The 22,740-nt window shown below is 44.0% G+C and overlaps 1 protein-coding gene across 2 annotated transcripts in view; it reads left to right on the forward strand.

Moving 5' to 3' along the window:
* Positions 1 to 3,679: 3,679 nt before the first annotated feature.
* BMPER (BMP binding endothelial regulator) overlaps positions 3,680 to 22,740 on the forward strand; it is a 231,279-nt gene continuing 212,218 nt past the window's right edge. For both annotated transcript variants that reach the window (XM_058569040.1, XM_058569050.1), the window contains exons 1-2: positions 3,680 to 3,812; positions 4,866 to 4,951. In XM_058569040.1, the coding sequence (XP_058425023.1) occupies positions 3,680 to 3,812; positions 4,866 to 4,951 (219 nt within the window). The remainder of the gene's footprint in view (positions 3,813 to 4,865; positions 4,952 to 22,740) is intronic.

The following is a 22,740-nucleotide window of genomic DNA, read 5'->3' on the forward strand; positions in this document are numbered from 1 at the left end:
TATAAACCGTGTGTCTCCCTGCTGTTCCTAGATTGCCCTTCTCCCAACCAAAGTCTCCCCCTTTTTCAAGGCTCAGCTCCTGTGCCACCTCCTCCATGGAGCTTAATCTCTTCTTTCTTTAAATTTCCATGGCAGGGCGTATTATCACCTCCTCTTACATTCACTTCTTACTTTCTACTGAGTTCATTTACAAACATACTTTATCTCCCTTACTAGATTGTAAGCTTCTTGGTAGCACCATCCCTTACCCTTATCAAGTCTCAAATGCCTACGCTGGTGTCTTTTATACAGCAAAACCCTCACACATTTATGGAATACTTATGGCCCTCCCTAGTGGTTGATGTCACAATTCCTTTACCCTGCTGCCTTTTTGAAGGGCCTATTTATTTCTATTTTTAAGAAGCTAGGTTAATGTAATTTGTCTTGAAGTAACTTTAAATTCACATAACTAAATTGTACATTTAGTTGGATTTTTCAGTGCAAATTCGACATCGTTAATGTCCATATTTATCATTGCACCAATCATAGTTTTGCAAGGAGAGAAAGAGAATTTCCCCTACCACAGGCCTAGTTCCCTTTTAGTCTGATTAGGTTATATATTGCATTTTAATGAGGATGAGACAGTGCTTTGTCTAACTGAGACTGGGACAGGCCTTGAGTTAAATAATGATCTTCAGGCCCCATTACCTCTTTCCCCTTGAAAAATATCGTAAACACAGCCAAATACACATTTTGTTCTCCTTTTGATTTGAGTCAGGAGCATTCTGAGATTTGAATGGTACCACCATTTATCTTAAATGTGAAAGCAGATCTAAGTGTCCTTCAGTGCAGAAGGCCTGCTGCTGCTTCTTTTTCTTTTCTGACCCCAGAATATCTCAGCTTTGTGTAGACAGAGACCAACTGGCAGCTGACAGACTATCACGTAAAGAGGTAGTGGCAGCAGCAGTGGACGCATGCAGAAACGTTCTGATAAGCCCTCTGGGGAGAAGGATGCTCTTTCAGAAATAGGGCCCGTTTGCTGGGAAGGCAGTGAGGGAAATCACTGGTGGCAGCTGATTAGAACAAACAGGAAGAAGAGACAGGGTTGCCAAAGGCTTCTGTATGTCTTTCCCATTCGTAAACTTCCAGGCAGATGAAAATGTTTTCCAGGTGGTTTTTGAACTTGTACCTACAGGGAGATTTCCAGTGTACCCCAAAGCACCATGACCTTGATTAGAGAAATGTACTCACACCTAGATCCCATCTTAAAGAATTTTGTCATGCAAGCCCTCCAGGATGTATGGCTGGTGCCAGGGAAGGCACATTAGAGTAACTCACATGCAGTCTTCAAATGTCCTGCAATTCCATAATGTGTGTTTATCCAAATCTACTGCTGAAGTCCAGGGCAATAAAAGGTCTCCCAGCCTCCCTGTTATTCCGTTTCCCTTGATTAAGTCACAATTAACATCTTTATCTAAAAACCCCATGCAGAGAGAATCTTTTTAGATAGAGGTGATAGTGTTTTCAACTGATTCTACTTATCTGTAGTAATAAAAGTCTTTATTTTATTTTTGTAATCAGCCAGTGTAGATTGGGAGGTAAGGCTGGGTTTACCGATTTTGTTTTTTTTGTTGTTGTTGTTCATTTTTTTTTAAGGTTAGTAAATCGTACACTCTGATTTTCAAGAAGCTGTCAGGCCATGGCAGTGATTTGGGGGAGAAAAAAGCAACCACACATCATCTTTCTTCTCTTTTAATTTAAGTTTTACACTAAAAATCTGTTTTGAGAGGGAAATGGAGCGTGCTAAGCCAATGACAGCTTTTCCCTTCTCTTATTTTTCCCATGTCAGAGCAACGCACTCCTATCAGCTCCTTGGCGCGCCCGGATGCCGGCAATGCTGCATTAATTAAGAGAGGCCTCTAAAACACCCGAAAAAATGAAAACAAAAAGGTAGGCCCCCCTCAAAGCGGGGAGGAGTTAGGATGGAACTAGACTAAATGTGCCAGCAAACAGACTCGCTTATCTGCGACTACAAACATCCCGCTATGCCGGGGATGGTTAGGTGCGTCCCGCTGAGAAAAGTGCTTGGCTAGTCGAGGATCGCCGTTCGGATCCCCCCAGGCGGACCCGCCGGGAGGATGGGCGTGCGGGGACGCGCTTCCGTTCTTGGGGTGAGGAAGGCAGCGACTCACAGTGAGCTCCGAGGACGGCACATCATCAGGTCTCAACACTTGCTAAGAGTCCCCTAATTCTCCCCATCCCCCGCGCCTTCATAATTTGGTAACAAAAATTCTTCTCTCCGCCGTTGCACCCCTCTTTGAGCAGAGGGTGCCACCACTTGGGCTGGAGGCCGCGCTTCGGCCTGGGGGATCCGCGGGGCGTAGGGTCGGACTCCAGGACATCTAGGACTGCGAGGCCAGAAGGGCGCAGCCCCGGCAGGGGCGGCGACAGAACCCCAAGATGCGGAGGCCGCCGTGGAGGCCCCCCGCCAGAGATTAGCCGCCCCGCGGGTCCCTCCCTCTTTCGCGGGTGAATGAATGATTAGTCAAACAGCACCTCCCCGCCCTTGTCCGCCCGAGGTTCGAAGGGAGGAGTCTTGGAGCGACTCTTCCTCTTTTTTAAGAGAGAAAAGGGTTCGCCTCTGTGCGTTTATTAATCGACCTTGCGTGTCGTTTCAACTCTGTCCTCCCTAGTGTCAGGACGCGCAGACACAAGCACAGAGCACTGATCTCGAAGGCCCCTCGCCCCTCTGTCCGCTCATCCCGTGAGTCCGCTGTCGCGCCCCTGCCACAGGAAAGCAAGGCAGGGAGTGTAAAGTTGCGGGAGCCATCCTGCTCCTGGTTTGTCGCTCCTTCCCAAACTGGGGCACCTGGGAGCGAGCAGGGGTGGGGAGGCGCCCCTGAGCCCCATTTTCTGCTCCCTCGTAGAGTTGGGGCATTCGGGCGTGAGCAGGGGTGGCGCGGCTTCCCGCGTTAGGGGACGGTTCCCCCGGGAAAGGGAGGAGGCACGGCGCGCGCCGGGCGGTGGAGACCTGCCGGCCTCGCTCGGATCTGCGCCCCTGGGTCGGTGGCCTCCCTCGAGGGGCTGGGAAGCGAGCTGGACGCCCGGCTGAGACGTGTCCCCGGCGTGGGGCTCCTGCAGTCCCTCCTGAGCCGGGGCGCCCCCAGCGGGTTCCCGGAGGCGCCCGGTGCGCCGGTGTCTCCGGAGCGGGAGCGAGCGTGCGCGCTGGCCGGGCTAGAGCCGGCGGGGCCCGCAGGAGGTGGGGAGCGCAGGAGACGCAGCGGCAGCACCCCGGGCAGTTGCTGCAGCCCTGGCGGCGGCGGCGGAGCAGCGGTGCGCAGCCGGCAGCAGCCACTCCTCTCTGCCTATCTCCGGCTCCTCCGACATCCCCTCCTCCCGGCCCCCTCTTTGGCGTGCAGGGGCAGACGACTAAGACGCTGCGAGCAACTCCCTAAAAAAAAAAAAAAAGCCGCATTGGAGGAGCCTGGCCGCAGGACCCCTCCTCCCTGGGCGCCCCCCACCCCTCGCCTCCCTCTCCCGCCCCCCCGCCCCCCCGCCCCGGCTCCCGGGCGCCCGCCTCCCTCCTTCGCGGACTGTCTCCCCACTCGCCGGCTGAGTCCTGTTTGACTGCGAGCGGCAGTAGCGGAGTAGAGGTGGCGGCGCGGGACCTGCAGTCGCCCGGGATTCCCTCCAGGTGACGATGCTCTGGTTCTCCGGCGTCAGGGCTGTGGCTGAGCGTCCCTGCCGGCGCTCGCCCGGGATTACCTGCTGCGTCCTGCTGCTGCTCAATTGCTCGGGGGTGCCCATGTCTCTGGCTTCCTCCTTCTTGACAGGTAGGGGAGGGGGCGGGAGGGATCGGTCCTCTCGGACGCTGGCTTGGTACCTGGGAAAGGAGGCGCTGGCTTGCCCGGGGGACTGGAGGGTGGGGAGCGAGCACCTAGGCGCCTGGCCCTCGCTGTCCGATGGGGATAAAGCGAAGCCCGCGGGGTTAAGGGGTGGGAAGGCAGCGAGTAAGTTAAGGGGTGGAGGACCGAGAGGCTGTTGACATCAATATAGTGTTAATAGAAATTCATCTATTTAAATTTGAACAATTCCTTTATTTATTTTTTATGTTGTCCTCAACCATTATTTTGACCTGTTCTCCCCCAATACAATTAAGGAAAAAATTTGCACCGTTTTCTGCACATCCTCCTTTCTCACTCTATAGGGTTCCAATATACCTTCTGGGCTAGGAGTGCTTTTCAAAGCACCCGCTCTCCAGATCTTGAATTTAAAACAATTATCATATTTTAAAAGGGTAATACTAGCAGGATATAATAATTATATGTTTTCAGGCAGGTGAAGACCTCAGCTGCTATTCTGAAGGACATACTTTACTGACACCTGGTGCAGAAAAGAAAATATTGAGTCAATTTCTAAGAGAAGAGGAAAGAAGATTGTGTTTCAAAGTGATTTCAACTCAAGACAATATGAGGCAGATTCACATAAAGGCCTGTTCATTGACACAGTGCTGAATTTTGTTCAAATTTAAAATCTACCCTAATGGCCAGTTTGAATATTTTTGCATATGAGTGCATGTTCAGATGAAATGCCTTCATAGAGGAGAAGTATTATTAAAGATCCAGTGAAATACCTGGAATTGTGCTTAAACCATCTGAGAGCAGAAAATCTATCTATATATCACAGTCTTTTAAAAAACATTAAGCAAAACTATTTAAAATATATTTTTCAGGGAGAATTTGTTTTTAGTGAGTTTGATTATTTAAAACTCATTGGGAACTTTTGAAATTTGGATAGTTGTTTCAAAAAGAATTAGTGTAAAAATTTTTATTTTTGTGATAATGCCACTAAGCTGTTTAAATTAAAATTTTTTTTCTTCACTTCAGGTTCTGTTGCAAAATGTGAAAATGAAGGCGAAGTCCTCCAGATTCCATTTATCACGGACAACCCTTGTATAATGTGTGTCTGCTTGGTGAGTATGGAAATCAGGTAATGGGAAGTCAATTGATCCCTCTGACAAGGTGAATCCATTAAACGTAGTGATATAAGCAGACCTAAAAATTATTCTTAGTCATTACGAAACTGCACATAACTGGTGAATTGAATTTAGTTGACTTTTTATGGACTTTGGCAATTTCTGTTTTATCAGGCTGGGAATTCTTAACTTTGACATCGTCATTACAGAAGTAAACTTAAGATGGACTTTGTATGGCATTGTCTCAGTGATAATTACGATTTGCACTGTCTGTTCCCGGGAATGGCTATTGCCACCAAATCATAGGTACCACCGAACTTCCTGCCTTGATTCTGTCCTCTGAGCTCAGTGTGAAAATGATGAGATAACATTTAGGTAGAGAGGTCAGGGATAAGGTATGTAACAAGGGGAAAGAGAGGTGACAGTCACAAAGAACAAACATGAGGACAAGATACAATCTTGGATTTCTTTGCCTGTTATACCCTAAGCTCCCAAAAACAGTCTTTATATTGCTGACTGGGAAGCATGAGTCAAGAAGGACATTGTATCCTTAATAGAGAATGACACTTGGCTGTCAGCTGCTTAGTTAACACTGGCAGTGACTAGCAGAGTCAAAAAAATAATTTGTTTCAATTTATTTTAGCTTAATGATAAGATCTAATAAGTAACCACATGGGGGAGATTAAGTTATATGACTAAGAATTTCTGAGATGAAATGTAGACTCACAGAGAGCAACATTTTTGCTTAAGAGTGTTTTACATGCCAATCACTTTTGGCAAATCTTGATTAAAAACTACACATCACAAAACCCTGTTGGAAATACATTAAGGCAGTCAAATGCAAGGCCCCAAAGTGATAGATGACTGCTTGTTATCAGATCGACATGCTACACGGAACTGGAGAAGGGGTTCTCCTCCGTTTAGGTGAAAGCCAAGCCATCTGGGTTTAAACTACCCAAACATTTTCATGACAAGAGATGAGATCAGTGTTGCAAAATGATAAATGGGTGAAGGTGGATGCCTGTATCAAATGATTATCAGGTTCTGGAGACTGAGGAAATCAACAGAAACGCGAGTAAAAATGCATTAGGTTTGCTAAGATGCTAAATATTGCTGCCTTAATGACGAAAGCTGAGAGAGAGGGGCTCTTTAAATTTTGTATTTATGAGTTGCCACGTTAATTAATGATCTTTCACTAAAGGATCTGCTGAAAAAGAAGCTTTGCCTTTAAGTTTTGACTCAGTTGTATATTTATAAAGGCAGTGTGTGTGTATGTGGGTGTGATAATCTTCCTTTTTCATTTCTCTTATCTGTATAATGTAAGTGAATTATTTTATCTTAATCTCTTAAGATTTCAGAGGGAATTACCCTGACCAAGTAACATTTCAATGTTCTGGGAGTTCCACATGTGAAAATATTGTTTTTCTCCTCAGCAGTATTACTACGTATTTATAAAGTTTAAATATACAGTTTGGGTTTTGCAAACTGATCCCAAATAACATTATGAAAACCTCTGCACACAGCATTCCTCCTTTTCAGTACTCCCGCTCTGGTGGAAAATAGTGCCTTTCTCTAAAAGTGCAGCCTTACTGATAATAAGATAGATGTTAGAATCCTGCTGTTTTAAAGGTCAAGAGTGACTCTAGATAGAAAAGACGCATCAGTTGGAACTCGAGTGGGAATGATATTTATTCCAGAAAAGGACTGATTAAGTTCAGAAGAGTGGTAGGTTCATTTACGTCTTTAAATAACATTTGGAGGTATCTGCCTTGAGTGAAAGCTGTCAGAAATCCTTTCTAAACGTGTGAAGTCGGGAGTCTGGCAATGAACTCACTTGTTATTCAGAAGATGCCTCAGAGCTCTTCACCAGCTGAAAGGCTTAGTGATATGTTATCGTGACCTTTGCAAGGATTTAGGATTATGGGGCCCAAGTTGTCATAGTCATTATTGCTTCCCAAACATTTGTAATGACTTGATAAAATTGAGTAAGAATAGATGGACGGCCACTTCTCTATTTGTATGTGCTCTTGTAAGTTTCTGCAGGACCCTCTGCAGTCCATTGATTTCAAAGCATCCCAGACTGCCATGAGGCTGCTTGGCATTTTTATACTTCTGTTGGAAGACATATTTAGCAGATAGATAATATCAGCAATAGCAACTAACACTTATGAAACACTGTATTTGCTGGCTCTTATCTAAGCCAGCATTATTTAATTTAAAAAGTCCTTTTGGGGCCAGCCCGGTGGCGCAAGTGGTTAAGTGTGTGCGCTCCGCTGCGGCGGCCTGGGGTTCGTCAGTTCGGATCCCTGGCGCACACCGACGCACTGCTTGTTAAGTCATGTTGTGGCAGCGTCCCATATAAAGTAGAGGAAGATGGGCATGGATGTTAGCCCAGGGCCAGTCTTCCTCAGCAAAAAAGAGGAGGATTGGCATTGGGCGTTAGCTCAGGGCTTGTTTTTCTCACAAAAAAAAAACACAAAACAAGTCCTTTGAGGGCTTTTACTCCCATTTTACAGATGAGGAAACTGAAGCTAGAGGAGTTAAGTCGCTTGTGAAGGTCATATTTTAGTAAATAGCAAAGCAGGAACTTGCTCTTGGTTTCGTCTGCCTCTCCATCACATGCCTGTAATCATGTAAAACAGGGTCTTTGCTTAAAGATGTGAAAAAGCAAGGAGAAAATAGAAAGATCGTCAAAAGAAAAAAGAAAGATTGTTTTACTTTGTGGCGTTGCGTGAGTTATTTTGGTTTTTTCTTTCGAGTCTTTTAGGAGTTCAGTTAGCTAACATTTGTTAATTGCATTATATGAAAGGAAAATCTCGTTATGATGTGAGTTGACCTGCAAGGAGCTTTAGTTGTGAGCTAGTTTTGTGTATGTACATGAAGAGGGTGTGTAATAGTCAAAACTGTACTTTGGATAAAGAAAATAGTCATATTTAGTTTGTGTTGGTCCAGCCTTTTGGCAGAAAGTTACCTAAAGCTGAGCATAAGCTCATATCTTATTTCATAACATGTACTAAAAAAAAGCTAACCTCAACGTATGCTTAAAAAAGACGTAAAATGTTACAGTTGGGAGGAAATAGGTGGCACAAACTCCTGTATATAATGATAGTGCAAAAGCTTGAAAAAGCCCACAAAATCAACTTGGCCTGATTTAAACTTTTAAGCTCCGAAATGTTTCAAAGGTGGAATGAGCTCATTTCTGTGGGAATTTTGAGATGGACAGCGGGTGCAGTGGCCACGGCAAGCAGAACTGAATAATTTTATTCTCATTTATCTTTGTCTGCCTAGACCTGAGCCTCTTGCCAGAATCAGTTGTGTTCCAAGAATAACCTGTTTGTTAGCTGGTGATGGAGATCATTTTAAAGTGTGTGGGTCAAAAAGCTTCAGTGCATCTATTCAAGGGGGAAGGTGGGAAGTTGGACCACTGTCCTGAAATTTAGGGAACCTGGTAAGCAGTTTAGATTAAAGATGCAGGTGCTCCATTGTTTAGTTAGAAAGCAAAGCTCGGCTTTTCCCCACCTTACAAAATAGTCTTTTATGGGGCTGAGGAAGGAAGGCCCAGACTTACTGCTGTTTTGTATGAGTTTTTTCCCTTCTTGCTAGAATTATTTTTCCCGTAATGACTAGAAAAACACATTGGTGCCTTCCCTGAAATACAGCTGATAGGAGCCAGCCACGCCCAGATAATGAATCTAAGCAATTCTCTGGATATTTTGGGCATCCCCAAATCCACCAAATGTACCTGGGAAGCGGTCCTCCTACTTGTCACTCCTGCTCCACCTAACTGTAGCGGACAAGGAAACGACACAAGCCACTGAGTTCGGCCCAGTGCTGGAAACCTGAGAAAACTTGGGAGGCCGGGACTCAGAAAACCAGAAGTCAGTCAGAGCTTAGCTTGGCACACATTTTGTTCAGCAAAAAACATTATTCTGAGGTTTAAATTTCCTCTTTTAAATCCAGAGGCGCGATGTAGAAATGGACCCTCTTCTCATAAAAAGCAACGTGAAATTTGGTGTTACAAGAAGCCGGGCTCCACCTATCTTGGAGCCAACCAAGTGCTGAAAACAGAGGAGACTTTGTCTGCTGTCTTCTACTTTTTAATCACAAAAATCCTCTGCCACTAAACAAGTAGCTACTAGCATCTTTGATTCTCTCGGATGCCTTATCTCTATAAAATCCTCATGTGTTTTATTGTTCAAATTAACTGGTTAGAGAATAGATATCTATTATCTGAACAAGTGTTAGGCACGTGTTTGAGACTGAGGGAGATAATGTTGCATCGGGATTCAATGTGTGTGTGTGTGTGTGTGTGTGTGTGTTTGTGTGTATGTGTGTATGTGAAGAAGGGAGCAGAGACAGGGAGAGGGAGAGAAAGAGATACAGAGAGAGAGAGAAAGAGAAGGTATAGAGTCGTCCAGATATGTTCAGAGAGATACTGCCCTTAGAACATGCACATATACATAGATTGCCATAATTTTTTGAAAATTGTTTTGTTTCATTTTTAGACTTTGGATGCTGACTAAGGAAGGGATCAGGATTTATTTATTTATTTATTTACTTATACTCTGTTTAGAAAGTGTTGTGACCAATTGCTTTTCCATATAACAATGAATTCAATAGAACAGTTTCAGGGGAAGGTAACTAATGTACAGCATTATGCTGGCAAATTCACCAACACCAGCTCTGAGGCGATTATTTTTTTTTTTTAACTTTTATTTATTTATTTATTTTTCCCCCTAAAGCCCCAGTAGATAGTTGTATGTCATAGCTGCACATCCTTCTTTTTTTTTTTTTTTGTGAGGAAGATCAGCCCTGAGCTAACATCCATGCTAATCCTCCTCTTTTTTTTTGCTGAGGAAGACCGGCTCTGAGCTAACATCTATTGCCAATCCTCCTCCTTTTCTTTGCCCCAAAGCCCCAATAGATAGCTGTATGTCATAGTTGCACATCCTTCTAGTTGCTGTATGTGGGACACGGCCTCAGCACGGCCGGAGAAGCGGTGCGTCGGTGTGCGCCCGGGATCCGAACCCGGGCCGCCAGTAGCGGAGCGTGCGCTCTTAACCGCTAAGCCATGAGGCCGGCCCCGCACATCCTTCTAATTGCTGTATGTGGGACGCAGCCTCAGCATGGCCAGAGAAGTGGTGCATCGGTGGGTGCCCGGGATCCGAACCCGGGCCGCCAGCTGTGGAGCGTAGGCACTTAACCGCTAAGCCACAGGGCCGGCCAATGAGGCGATTATTTTTACCCATGCTTTATTGAGGCTTAGAGAGGCAGAGCAAATGTCCTAAGGTCACATAGTTACTAAGACATAGAACTGGGATGTGAAGCCAGTCCTTTCCCCACTAAACCAGTTGCTTCTGCTAGTTGTTTACTACTTAAAAACGTCTACAAATACTTCCAGGGGCTTCAGAGAGTTATTTCAACCGCCGCAAAGTTGACATAGGCTCTCTTTGGGGGCAGTTAGAGTGACTTTGGTCTTGCAGCACAAAGGAAGACTGGAATGCGGAGGGCTCTTTCAAAGGAGGACACAGGTCAGATGGCTTTTGACTGGCTTCTATCATTTTGGCAAAGAGCTTCGGCCCTGGGTTCAAATCTTGATGCTATCATTTGCTGGTGGTGAACTCGGGAAAGTTCCTCACCTTTCTAAGCCTCAGTTTCCTCATCTGCAGATTGGGATGGATATCAACACCCAGCTCATGGAGTTGCTGTGAGAATTAAATGAGATACAGCAAATAAGTCTTGGCCCAGGGCCTGGCATATAGTCAGCTCTACACAATGAGTTGTTATTGTTGTCATGGATGATGACGTTATTGTTTAAATTTTTATTTCCTCACATGGAATAGGATGCAAGGTTCATGAGAAAAGGAGACGAAAGGAAGCTGATGGAGAAGAGACTTAGGAATAATGATGCCAAGCCCACCCATCGTTGTGAAGGAACAGGGCTAAGTCAGTAACACTGAGTGGGGTTTTCTGTCCCTCCAGACTTGGACTGGGCCGATCTGGGCTCCCTTCCTTATTGGTCCGGTGGTGTGTGGGCCCTGGTGTAAGTTTTCCCCTTGCTCTCCATTAAACACTAAAAAAACTTTCCATGGCAGAGGGGCCCCGTTTTTCTGCAGAGTATTTACATCTCTATGCCTGTGGGGTCACCTTCACTTGTACTTTTATTGGCAGAGGGATAGGACTGGGACTCAGGAGCGCCGTAATTCTGGAAAAACTGCCTAGTGGTCTGGCATCATGGGGATTTTCCTGGCCCGCCTCATGGAAGTCTCTCAACCTCATTCCAGACCTGAGTGGGTTTTTGCTGCCTTCTTACTTGTGTGTTCCCCTTCCCCATCCCTATCCCACTTAAAACACATGCTCATTTCGTTTCGCGGCACTGCTCTTTCCAGCACACATCAGCAGTCCAGTGTGTTTTAACTGTAGGAGATAATGCTGAGCAAAGAGCCCTTCCCTGGACTACAGCACAAACATGGTGAGGGCGGGAGGATAGGACATAATGGGAGAAGTCAGGCAAGGCAAAACCATGAAAATTAAACCAATTAATAAAAACTGTTGAATAAACAAAGGATATCAATTTTTCACACCCTCTTCCCTGACACCTGTGTCCAAATGATGGTATATTGAATCCTTTGTGCTATAAAAGAATATGAATAACACCACCTTTCATGGCACCGGGAGGTCAAGTGTGCTTGTTGAACTTAGTTAAGATCAGCAAATGAGCTGGGTGCATATTTTAAGACCTCTTGATTCCCAGTTCTAATTCTATAAAACACTATTCAAAGCACTGGGGATAGCAGGTTATAAATTCAATAATATTATTCTTTCTTCCTTCTCTGCAGACTTCATTCTCTCCTTCCATTTCATTTTATTATTTTTAGCCTTTTCTGTGTTTGAAGCATTGTGTTGGTTGGGCGCCTTGGGGAGGCAAAGACCAATAGGACAGATTCTTGCCCACAGCCTAATGGGGGAGAAAGACACATGCATAAATAAGTTTTACAGGGGTGACGGAAAAGCACTATGCTAGACTTAAAGCCAAATACTAAGGGAGTTGTCGATGAATTCTGACTCGATTATCTGGGACCTTGACGGGTAGAGGAAACATAGTCCTGACAAGTCATTGTTGGAGGAAGGCACAGAGGAGTATGGGCTTAGGATGTGTGGAAATGATGGAGTCTGGTGTGTCCAAAGCTCTGATGGGAGCCGGGGTTAGGAAGCTTGGTGGGAGCCAGCAAGGGGAGAACCTTGAGGGCAGTAATAAAGAGATCAGTTCCACTCATGTAATCAGGGGGAGCCATTTAATGCTTTGGCACAGCCACACAACACAATAAGATGTGTTTTATATAGATGCCTTTAGGAGCTTTTGTGGGGGATGTTTAGAGTGTGGAGAGGCTGGTGTTTGGATAACAGACTCCAGGGATGTGTTGTGGTCAGGTGGGAGCAAGTAGCCTGGAGCAGGGATGAGCAGTGGGAATGGAAAGAAGGTGTTGGGATAAACCAGTGTCACTCATTCTTTTGAATTTCTTTAACCACCTTCTAGTTCTAGAGTATTTGGACTAAAAGACTAAACCACACACAGCAAGACACAGTAATTAAAATACAGTGGTCATTACAGTGGAGTGATGTGCTAGGATGCCTCTATAGTTGTTACTTTATTAATCACTTGGTGTCTCCAGAGCAGGGTGCTGCTACGTGAATTAAATGATTTAATTCCTAGACCTCACTTTCAAAATTCCATTTTGGGTGCCAGCTCTCTCCTCTAACTCACAGTGATACCTTGCTCTACACTGTTGTGTGACTCATGTGGCAAATTATATATTCTGGTATATATTACCATGGTTGTATGTATTCTCAGAGTTAGCACCAATTTTATACAATAATCAAAATTGGGTGGCTCCCTTAAAAATGTGTACCAATGTGCTGGGACCCCCTGGACTTTCAGAGGAGTTTTGGAGCCCCAGTTGATAGCACTTGGCAATAAAAGAGATGACAGAGGTGAGAGGGGGCGAATTGAAGGAAATTTTGAGCATTCTAGCCAATGTCATAGACAATGTAGGAAGAGAAGAGGTCAGGGATGTGGTTGGGTGATGAGTTTAGACTTTATGAGTTGGGCTTGGTAAATCTTTCAAGTAGAAAAGTCCAGTAGGCTCTTCAAAATGTGCATCTTGATGTCAGTAGAGAAATTGAGACTAGAGGATACCGATTTGTTAACTGTCTGTACTGAAATAAACTTCAAAACTTCAAGAATAAATTATTTGTCTTGGTAAGGGATCTAAACTGAGATTTCAAGGAAAGGAACTACAATAGTACCTAGAATAAGGGTTCTATTTAAGAAGGATAGAAAAGGAGAAACCCATGACAGAGACTATAACTACTGAGAAGTAGTTATAGAAGAAGGAGGAGAACCAGGAAAGCACAGGCCAAGGCAGAAGATGTTTGAAGAAGAGAAAGACCAGTGATATTAAATATTGCAGAGTTAGACTGAAGATTCTAGGAGACTATCAAAGAAGGAACTTTCTCATCATCTTCTTGGACTATTTGAAACAATGAACAATGGTGACCACCTTCCTTGTCCCTGCTGCATATTTGCACATGCAATTGAATTGATCAGAGATGGAATTTGGTGGAACCCCATTTGACAGAAATCCAAAACTAAGATTGCTGTAGGCACTCTGAAAAGTTAGGGCAAAAATAACAAATTTTCCAAACTTTGATTTAAAAAGATCTTAGCAAAAGTGAATAAATACCACATGAAATTTTAAAAGGTACCAAAACAAAACTAATTTCATGGATAAAAGTAATTTACTTTTGCAAATGTCTTTGGAATGTTTCTGTAGTTAAGTACGAAATGGGCAAGGCAACATGAAGCATTATTTATTATGAATAAGAGCAACAATATAAAAGAGCCTGGCTCATATAAAATCTCACCGTTATGAACTTGCAAGTTTGCTCTATTAAATTGTTAATGGTGCTTTAAAAAATATTATGATATAATTTAATCCCTTAGTTAGATCTTCAGGAAAAATATTTTCTTTTTCCACTAAATTTTTAATGTTCATTTTGTTGTTGAAATACAGCTGTGGAGTGGCGACCTTGGTGTCTGAAATTATGGGTTCACGTCTTACCCAGGCCACCTGGTTGCTGTGCATCACTGAGCAGGTTCCTTGCTCTCTCTGTGCCTTAGTTGTGAGTACTGGGCAAGTCACAATGGTGTGTGTGCCCTTCAGCTTCATCTCTGAAGAGGAATAACAATGCAGACCCCATCTGTTGGCTGTAGCCCTTAACTGAGGTGATGTGTATGGGTTCAATGTACTGATGTTTGTGAAAGACTTTTGTAAATCAAATTATTATGATTCCATTTAATAATTATTATTATCCCATTATTCCATTATTGCAAATGGAATTATTATTATTAATGGCAAGGACTTGAATAGAAGAAAGTGAAGTGTATGTCATAAGCCAGTTTTTAGCATGTAATTTAATGAGTATATTTTTTAAGAACAATAGTGTGGTAGTGCCTATGTCTACTCCTCAATAGTTCTGTGGCTTTGGATGAGTTGCCTAATATTTCTGTATCTTGACATCTTTATCTTTGTCATGGGGCTTTTGGCAGAATTGTGAGTTAAAACATGTAAAATTCTTAAAACAGAGTCTGGAACATGGTAAGCATTTCAGAAATGACAGCTACTGTCACTATCTAAATGCTATTCAATTACTACCTATGCCATACTTCTAAGAAGTGATTAAATGGACTGTTTTTATTACAGTTTATTGTCAACACCTACAAAATTTGTTTACTCTGCATTTTTGTCGGGGTAGACAGTGGAACTTCAGCAGAGGTGCCTGCTGTCTTTTCCGATAAGAGATGGAAAACCCTGGTAGTATTTGCGGCCTAGCAAGATGGGTTGCTCCTCTATTTTTCATCTTCAACGGTTCGCCTGCTTGATCTGTGTCCATCTGCAGCCAACAACTCACAATGTCGCTTTCGCAGTGAGACCAGTTGTCCTTTTGTGGTACTTGCTATTGAATCAGGAAATGGCAGTTTTGGAGGCAAAGATGTAAAAGTAATTCCTGAGTGGACCCGCTGAGCCTGACACTTCTGAGTCATCCCCATTGTAGAGTGTGCAGAGTCCTGCTCTCTGACCAACCACAGTCACTCGTGCATACCCGTAGTGCGGGGCCTCACCCTATATAGGGTAATCCCAAATTAACTGATGTGACTGGATTTGGGCATGTGGGCCCTACAAATTCACACAGCTTTGTACGTTTGCAACTAGTAGTTCTGTCAACTCTTCTAAGAGTCCGTGTCTTCTTTTCAGCAGCATGTTCCGTGTTGTAGCGTAGTTACTTGGGTGAATTTACGTCTTAAGAGGTGAGGTCTTCAAGCGTAAGAACCTTGTCCTGTCATCTCTGTAAGCCCCATAGCTTCAGTGAGAGGTCGGCAACCTTGGGACTTGAGTGGGAGTCAGGCTGGAGTTTCCTGTTTATAGTTTGGGTTGTTAACACTAGAGATGGCTCCCCCCAGAATGGAACTCCAAGTTCCAAAACATGATTCTCTCAGAGAGTTTGTCACAGAAGGTCAACCTCGTCTGTACAAGACATCCTAAATAATCATTACAGAAACACTTTTTTTCCTCTGAAAGGAATGTACTAGCATTGGAAAGTTTAGAATCATATAGAATTAAGACCTGCTTTTATTTGTGACAAAAGGAACATTCCCTCTTATAGAAATATCCTGCTGTCAAAAGCAGCCATGTAGGTGACAATGCAGGAGGTCATTGGGAGGGGAGGATCTGGGATTATCTCACTTCTCCTTTCAAAAGTTACAGTGAAAAATGCCTCCTCTGATCCCTGTGGCTGCCGTTCCCCAGTCATTTCCTCCCCTTCTCAGTGAGGCTGACTCTGAAACCTTGACACAAGTCTTCATGTTTATATTAGGTTTTGGATGTTAGCTCCCTTGGCTTCTGGGAGCTGACTCTGTTGAAAATTATGTTTTTCTTTTAAGGACAAAGGCCTTATTGTATGTTCATGTCGTGTAGTGAAATAAGGTTTTTTTCTTTCTTTAAATGTTAGGTAATGGGCGGTACTAACCCAGATCTGCCAAATGAGAAGTTCAAAGGTCTGTAACCTGAACGGCAATTTTAAGCTTTCACAAAGGTAACTTGACAAGAGAAAATGAGGGGGTGGGGCAAGTGGCATCTTCACTGACCAGAGCATGGCCCCCGAATGCCCTGCTTTGATGGAATAACCGTAAGACGACTCTGGGAGAGGACCTGGAACATGAGTGATGGTACTTCAGAGACACTTCACAGAGAATAACAGTGATGATAAAAATAATGGAGATAACAATCACCACATTTTAACTTATAAAAGCACGTATTTCCAAAATAACTCTTGTCTTCTTGGTCAGATAAATAGATTCTGGCCAGATGGTTTTTCACGGCTGCTGAGGCTGTTAGGCACAGGCCGAGCGTCATATCTTTACATCCTGCACGGTGGACCTCTCTGGTTGTGCTGCTGGGTGATGGCAGGAAGAGTGTGTCCAGGAATGACCGGGCCTGGCCCTCGGAAAGGAGGCATGAAAACCAGAAGGCCGGAAGCTGTTCTTATAGCTCCTTGGGCCTCGGTGAGAGGCCTTTTTAGCATCTTTATCTTAATCTTTTTTCCTCTTCCTCCATAAACATTTTTTTTCAACCTGTCTTCCTAGGTTCCTCTTCAAGGCAAACCTGTGGACAGCAGTCATAGCATTAAGGTTCCTTTAACCTTTCACTGCTTTCTTTTTGGTGAGCAAAGTAATGACATTTGCATTCTTTTCCAAATTTATTCTTAGAGCTTCTTATTTGAAAATACCGGGGGATTCCTTTTCCATTTTATTTTCTAATCGAACAGAACTGTTTGAGCCAAGATATGACAGTTGCTCTCTCTGGGCTCATATACACCTGCGTTGTGTCAGCCGCCTGTGGCGCTTGGAGATTCTGCCTCGAGTAGAGTCTTTTTGTGCCATTTGACTGCCTCGCTGTCCCTTTGCCTCTCAGAATTTCACAAATCTTAGAGGCTCTCACAGCCTGCTGGGTCTCTCCTGCTCTGTGGATTTATAGCGTAAAAGCAGTAGCATCAAGACATTCACATAGCAGTGTTTCTTGGTCTCAGGGGGACACTATTTTCCTGAAGGAGAGGACCTGAAAGATTAATCAATATTTTCCCACTTGAAAGCTGCTGTGCCAAAACAGTTAGTGTCCCGCCACTTACCTGTGTTTATGATCCTTGGGGGAAACCGGAGGCCCAGTAGAATTGAGATATGGCGATTTCAAACACATGTGAAACAATGGTTCCTGAGCCCAGAGGGCCCCACCAGGGGTCAGCTCTGAGTCCCATTAGCACATAGGTGAGCACTGAGATGGAAAGGAATTTGAGTCACGTAAGAGGTGACTCCAATCAGAATTTGGGGAAGAGCTGGAGGGCAGTGAAGGGGGCAGGAGCCTGCCCCTTCTATGAGCATGTTATTAGTCTGGGGATGGCTTCTGATGGAGGAACTAGCCGGTCTTTCTCCCTGCTGGGATGTGCGGGGAATGCATGTACCAGATAGCCATGGTTTCCTTTTCCTTGTGAGTGCCTGTGTGTGTGTAGGTGAATAGTTGGGACTTATTAAAAAATGTGATTTATTTTCTGTTTCATGTAAACCACACACTGGGCAAGGGCAAAGAGAATTTTGCTTAAAGTACTTCACACGCTTGTCGGCCAAGTTACAGAAATAGAGAGCTCCTAGATTTTCGTGTTAGATTGAAGTATATGAAATTTTTGATAGCTGGTGTCGACCTATAGAAACAGCAATTTCTTGTGGTTCAACCTAATATATACTTTGAGACTTTTTCCCTGGAGATAGTTATTCTGATGGGTCATTGCAATGTATCTTAATGAAGGGGCCTTTAAATTCAGGGTGAATTCACACTGGGTTCATAAACTAAAAATAAAATGTGGTGATACAGTACAACGCTAACACCTCTTCAATCTCTGAACTCCCAGCTCTGAATTAATGGGCTCTTCTCTGCATCCTCAGCACCCCTCCGATGGTGGCAGGGGGAAGGGAAGGAAGCAGTATTCACCTTAGTACCAATGAGAGGGAGCACGTGGTGGGGTGCTCTGCAGGATTGTGGGAACTGAAATTTAGGTCTGAAGTAGGAAAATGATTGATGGTCATTAAACTTGGCACTCATTTATTGAACATTTATGTTAATAATGGCCCGAGGCACTGCGAGATTAGAAAAACTCTTTTTACGTGAACACAAAGATTAAATTATGTTCCAGATAGTTTTGAAGTTAGATATCTTTTATTGCTTTAGAGTTCTTTGAAAGTTGATTAACTCATGCAAGCCATAGATGTTAACTCTTGTTTGGAATATTTGATTAATCAGAACAAACTGTTATTCCTTGATTGTGCTAGATTATATATATGTGTATTTATATATACATACAAATACATGTATATATGCATAAGTGTTTGTATGTATTTAATATAACATTTAGACAATGGATTTAGTTTACAAACTACCTTCTATCATTAGAGAGTCTAAATAAGAGTGTGAACGTGTGATTGAACCAGGAGTTGTGTACGTGTTGGGAGAGGCCCTCAGAGTGGAGCTTTGAGCACTGCTGACAACGAACAGATAATTGTGTTCCCATCCCTGGCAGCCTCTCCCCCCTCCGTCTCCTCACCCACACACTTCAATCTGAGTACTTGTCTTCTCTCACACAGTTGTTGGTTGTTAACAAGTCAGTGGTAGGAATTTTGTCTTCCATTTCCTCTGTTCTGCCACCAGGGTCCCAGCGGTGGTGGATCTCAGTTTTTAATGTGCATAAGAACCACCAGGGAGCTTGTTAAAAATGCAGATTCTGGGGTCCTACTCCAGAGATTCTGACTCATTAGGTCTGGTGTAAACCAGAGAATCTCCATTTTTTTTTTTTTTTTTTGTGAGGGAGACCAGCCCTGAGCTAACATCCATGCTAATCCTCCTCTTTTTGCTGAGGAAGACTGGCTCTGAGCTAACATCTATTGCCAATCCTCCTCCTTTTTTTTTTTTTCTTCCCCAAAGCCCCAGTAGATAGTTGTATGTCATAGCTGCACATCCTTCTAGTTGCTGTATGTGGGACGCGGCCTCAGCATGGCTGGAGAAGCAGTGCGTTGGTGCGCACCCGGGATCCGAACATGGGCCGCCAGTAGCAGAGCATGCGCACTTAACCGCCAAGCCACAGGGCGGGCCCAGAATCTCCATTTTTAATAAACTTTTCCAATGGCTCTATGTGGGGCCCAATTTTTGAAAAACTCTTCCCAGCTGAGGCTAATGAAAAGGGAAGGGTATATAAATATAGGTAAATAAATAAATGAGGTAAATCCCCCAGTGAAGCAACATTTTAAATGGTGGTTAGGTACAGTTGAAATTCTATTGTTGGTACAAAACTTAACAATAGGCCAACTCTTATTTACATAACATTATTCTTGTGTGGCTTTCACGCAGTTGTCTTGGCCATTAACCATATTTATTCAAGTGTTACTTTCTCTCTTCATGTCCTCTCCTCTATCAAGCTTCCTCTAGTCATCTGATCAGAATTAATCACTCATTCTTTGAAGTCTTATGTTGGTTACTTGTATTATAACCCTTACTCCTGCATACCCTGAAGTTTTATTAATTATTTACATGGCTCTCTCTCCTACTGGACTTTGAGGTTCTTCAGGGCAGGAATAGTGTCTGATTCTTCTCACTTTCACTCAAAGCATCTAGAACAGCATCTTGCACACTGTAAGTCTCAACAACTATTTATGAATAAATACAGTCATGCATCTCTTAACAACGGGGACACATTCTGAGAAATGTGTCGTTAGGCGATTTTGTCATTGTACGAATATCATAAAGTATACTTACACAAACCTGGATGGTATAGCCTACTACACACCTAGGCTATATGGTACTAGTCTTATGGGACCACCGTCGTATATGTGGTTTGTCTTTGACCAAACCGTTGCTATGCGGCACTTGACTGTACTGTGTTCAAAAATTGGAGGGGGCCTGAACTTCATTTTCCTCAACACCACACTATGAAGAAATAGGTTCTCAAGAAACCTATTTCACAACTGAGATAATTAAGGCTCAGAAAAGTAAAATGAGACAAAGCTCACACTGCAAATCAGTAACAGTTGGGACTAAAATTCAAGTACAGGAATCCTGACCCATTCTGGGTAGACTTCACTGAGATATCTTTCAGAGAACACTTCGTGACCACAAGTGTTGAGAAAGCACCCTGAGGGGATGAGTGAGAGAGACCCAGCAAATAACTTCCGTGGCAATTATGTTTTTAACAGCCCTCGTGGTCCAGCTAGGTAGAGTCCTGACCGGTGCCTTTGGGTGGGACGGGCTGACCCTCTGGGTTGCTGCCAGCCTTTCCGTGTGATGGATTCCCACAGGGATACACTCCATTTCCTGTGGTCTTTCTGTGATGGGCGGCAGCTGCAGGGTGAAGCTGATGTGACGTATGTTTGTTGCTACTTCAGCATGAGCCAACTAGATGTAGCAATTTGACAGAACAGCCAGGGTTTTATGACTGACTTGCTGGGATCCAGCAGCATCTGGAGGAACCAGAGGCAAGCAATGAGGAGCTGAGGGCAGGGTGAAGTGGGATTTAGACATACCCTCACCCCAACCCCTTCTATTCCCAAACCTCTATAACAGAAGCCATTTCCTTCTGCTGGCAACTTCTGTCCAGCAGGTACTTTGCTCAAACAGAACAGAACCATTCTGAGAAGTTTTAGTTCTTTTCTCTCTCTTTGTGCCACCCGTTTCTGCCTACACCTTCCTTTCCCTGATCAGGGAGAATGTAAAGTCAGGCTGACCAGGTTCTGATTCGTGTTGCCTTCACATAATTCTGGTCACTTCGCTAGACTGTTTTCCATTATTTAAATGAGAATCTTTAAAAAAAATTAGATTAGCCTAGCATTCTGTTGTTCCACGGTTTCACCTTTGTCATCTCATCTTTATTATTTTTTACCATGTTATTTTCTTTCTCTGTTATTAACTCAGCATTTCCATGATGTCACCAGCCCTCAAGTTTTGTGTCTTGTTTTTCTCAGTTTCAGTTTTTAATTCTTGGTTTGAGCCTGATGATGAAATGTACAAACAGAACTACAGCAGTATGGTTGCTCTTCCTCCATGCACCATGGTGGCCAGACATGAGGGAGTGTCCGGGGGAGCTCTCTGACATAGGCAGAGTTGAAGAGCCAGTGGAAAGCCAGAGGAGGGCCGTTTGTGATCATGATTAAGGGGTCAAGAAACGGGTTGCTAGGACTAGCTAAAGGGCTAGTGTAGAACAGTGTCAAGTGCTCAGGTGGGGGTTTAGTAAATATTTTTCACTAGTGATGATGTGCTGATATAATGTAGCCTGGTGGAGAGAATGCCCAGGGGAACTTTAACAGCCTTCAAATATGTGGGAAGGAAATATTATGTTGAAAGGACAGAGAGGAGTACTAAGCCCCAAGTTGCAACACGTCTTTAGCTCCAGCTTCTCCGCTGGCCTCTGCCTCTCTCTCACTTCCAGAGTGAACTCCAGAGCTCCATGGTGGTTGTGGGGTCTTGGCTTTCCTGCCTCTTGGCCAGTGCCTGCCTGGGAGTGCAGGCCTCTCCCCTACATCCCTCTATCCTAGTTACCCTGCCATGGATGAGATCACGCTCCCAGCTTCGAGCCACATTTGTTGGGATCAGAAATTGAAACAGGGTCTGACCCTGGGCTCTGTTCATTCCAAGGTTTTGGCTTTAGATCTTAGTATAACTCAGAAGGAAAACTTAAAATGAGGGATTTTCCCTTTCCCTTTCTTTCAACTACTCCTAAGGGTTCAACATTGTCTCATCCCACACTCATCTTGAACACTTGCCCAGCCTTTGGTCACTAGGCTCTGGTGGGTCTGAGCCCTGTTGGTTGGGGACATTGGTCCTAGAACTTTTCCTTCATGTTCTCAGCTCTTTTAGCCAGTCAGAATTTTCCTAAACTTGGGTCTATTCACTCAGAGATGCAGCTTGGCAGGCACTCTGGTAGCACTAGGGGTAAGGAGTGACCAGCAGTGGCAAGGCAGCCTCTCTTGTGAGCCTCAAATGGTGGACAGTGAGGGTCGTGGCCTGAGGTATCTTGGTCTCTAAGTATCTGGCACAGTGGCAGGTGCTGAGAGAAGGTGACCTCTGGTGGTCACTGGATTAATGTAATAATCTCAACCAGTGATCATTTACAGGTGTGTGCATGTGTGTGTGTGTGTAAGGATTTACATGCATAGAGTTTGCTTAGTGTTTGCATGATGGTTTTATAAGAATTTTGTTTATTTGGCTACTCTTTCTTAGACCTTTTTTTGCTGGGTCTTCCTTATCTTCGCAAACTTTACATGGAGCGCCCCAGGATTCAGTCAAGGTATTTTCTCCATTTACACTCCTTCCTTGGGAGATTTTATACAGATCCATGGCTTAAAAACCATCTGTATGCCAATCGTTCCCACATTTATGCTCCCAGCCCCCTCACTCCTCAAGTCCAGACTCATATATCCAAATGTCCAAATGGCATCTCCATGTGGATGTCTAGGAAGCATCTCAAACTTAAAATGGCCCTAACAGAGATCTTGTTTCCACCCCTCCCACAAATCTAGTTTCCTCCAGCTAAGGGTGTCAGCGGCATTGCTCCATTTTCTTAGGCCATCAAACACGGGGTCCCTGATTCTTCTTTCTCTTACATTCTGTGTTCAGTCTATTAGCAAATCTTGG

Source organism: Diceros bicornis, chromosome 3, assembly GCF_020826845.1.
Source record: "Diceros bicornis minor isolate mBicDic1 chromosome 3, mDicBic1.mat.cur, whole genome shotgun sequence".
Lineage (NCBI taxonomy): Eukaryota > Metazoa > Chordata > Mammalia > Perissodactyla > Rhinocerotidae > Diceros > Diceros bicornis.